Source organism: Camelina sativa, chromosome 16 (assembly GCF_000633955.1).
Source record: "Camelina sativa cultivar DH55 chromosome 16, Cs, whole genome shotgun sequence".
Lineage (NCBI taxonomy): Eukaryota > Viridiplantae > Streptophyta > Magnoliopsida > Brassicales > Brassicaceae > Camelina > Camelina sativa.
In genome coordinates this window covers 22,976,145-22,978,554 of record NC_025700.1, presented here as the reverse complement: position 1 = coordinate 22,978,554, position 2,410 = coordinate 22,976,145, and the positions used below count along the sequence as shown (strand labels likewise).

At 36.2% G+C, this 2,410-nt stretch overlaps 1 protein-coding gene across 1 annotated transcript; it reads right to left on the bottom strand.

Annotated features, from left to right (window-relative positions):
- Positions 24-1,308, bottom strand: LOC104751949 (lysine-rich arabinogalactan protein 17). The gene is made up of 2 exons (XM_010474010.1): positions 701-1,308; positions 24-379 (listed from the first exon to the last, which is right to left on the bottom strand). The coding sequence occupies exons 1-2, from the start codon at positions 1,208-1,210 to the stop codon at positions 299-301; spliced, it is 591 nt and encodes a 196-aa protein (XP_010472312.1). The 5' UTR covers positions 1,211-1,308; the 3' UTR covers positions 24-298.

The following is a 2,410-nucleotide window of genomic DNA, read 5'->3' as shown; positions in this document are numbered from 1 at the left end:
TTTTTTTTTTTTTTTTTTTTTTTGTTGGTTCTCTGTATTCTTTAATTTTCGATTGATTCTCAGAATAAGCTTTGATTTGGAATAGTTTTTTTTCCTAATTTTTCTTTTTCTGATTTTACATGTCTTTGAAGAAAACATTGTAGCTATGGATGTGACTGAGTGAGAATATTTTACCATTGATGGGCTAATTAGCAAATTTGCAGAAGATAGATAGCATGTATCAAAATTATTCTTTTATATATCAAATGCTGAATACAAAATTTGAGCTGTAAAATGAGACAAATGAGACAAAAAATTATTAGAAGACTAGAGCAAGTAGGGGTAATGTGACTCCTGCCACCATCAGAATTTGCCTTACACTTGTTCTTTGTGCTCCGCTCTGCATTAATTACAATTCGATCTCAAACTTTTAGAAAAATCAAACCAAATAAAAACAGCAAAATGTGTACCTCTTTTAATCATATTACTATAAAATTAGTGAGTATTTTCATTTAATGAAACAAAAGTTACATGAAAATTAAGAAACTAATAATGCAAACAAAATATATTGTTTCCTTTTCAATGAACTATTACGAGACTAAATCTATCAAACGCAAATTATGGCTGCTAAGTACTAACTAACATGTTAAATATGGTATCTAAAATATTCCATTTTTGCATTAATCAACCATTGATTAAGGTTAAATAATTCTTAAATTACCTGATCGTCGGCGGCGGTAGAGAAAGCATCGCTTGGTCCAGGACCAGGAGCTTCACCTGGTGGTGCAGGCGGGCTTAGAAGCTCCGAAGCTGGTCCAGGAGCCGGTGCGGTCATATGTTTCTTCGTCTTCTTCTTTTGTTTGCTCGGAGCTGGAGCCGAGACGTCTTCGGATGACGGTGCATCCACAGGAGCCGAAGGAGTATCAGCTTCCGGTGAAGGAGCCGGAGGAGAGATCTGAGGAGTAGAAGAAGCCTCAGGTGTAGGAGAAGGAGGAGACGTAACCGGCACATTAGCTGAGGATTTAGGTGCCTCAACGGGCGGTTCTACCGGTGCATCCGAAGTGGGAGTGGACTCGGGGGTTGGAGCAGGTGGAGAAATGGCGGGAGATGTGGATTTAGGCTTATGATGAGGAGGAGATGTAGAAGGAGAATGGATCGGCGCTGTGGCCGGAGATTGGCCACCGACGACGCCGATGAAAACAATGCAGATCAATGCAACTGTTGAGAGCATTTTGGGATCCACAGTTTGTCAATTTGTTGAGAGAAATAAGGGAACTATAGAGAGAAAGAGTGAGTGACTCTGAGTGAAGAATGAAGATAATAATAACTTCACTTATGTGTTATCTTTTGCAAGTTAAATATATAGGAGAAAACTAAAGAGATCTTGACCGTTGATTTTATTTTAATAGACCCTACGGTGATTAGTAGCCGTTGGAGCAGAGTCTACAAAATTTGGAGTTAGGCCCAAGTCTGGCAATGGGCCCAATATTTTGTTGTTGTTTCTCAATTTTGGTTTTTCGATATATTTTGTTTTTTCACAACCAAGGCTACAAAGGATGGACAGCTGGGAAGGATTGGCATATTCCGGTGATGTTCCAATCGCAGCCACCGATTAAACAGCATTTTCTTTTCAGTGATATTCTTATTTTTGAGCTTTACTTTGTTTCCATTATCGTATAGTCTTTAGTATAAAATCCACTTTTGTACCGTTTCTTTTTGAAGTGGCGATCCCATTTGTAAAGACAATGACATATGGAAACTACCATCGAGAACGGCGTGTCGACAATGCCATTATTTTTTTCTTTTCTTGTGGTCCTGACGAAACAACTTATGGGTTGTACATAGGCACTTTTTCAAACAGTTTACAACTCATGCAATAATAAGCTTTATTGAAATTTGTTATATATATTTTCCATTTAACCCGTTTGTTAAAAAGACGCAGATAATTATGTTACAATTTAGGCCTTTTTCTGATAAAGGGTTTGCAAACAATTTAAGCAAATATATCTTAATAATACTATAATAGCGACTATTAGGATTTTTCCGAGTACTCACCTTCCCCATAGCGACTAATAGAAGAATATCGGCAGCTAATATGTCCACTCAAGATACAAGCTAAGCATCTGCCTAAAGCAAGTCTAATGTGTTATTGTAAGCTCATGTGTGTTTGGATTTCTTTGCGAAGTGATATAAATAGAAATGTTAAGAGATGTAATAGTGAGAAATATTTTGAGACAATTATCCTTTTACACTTTCATGAAATATTAGCCCATAATCTTTTGGTTCTTGGTGGCAATTTAAGTTCTTCTTTAGTTTTTCACATTCTTGCACAAAATGAACTATTTTAAAATATGTATTTTTTTTAATTCGTTAGCTTCAATTAATATTCTCTTGGATTCTCCTACAAAAAAAAAAAAAAAAAAAAAAGGCC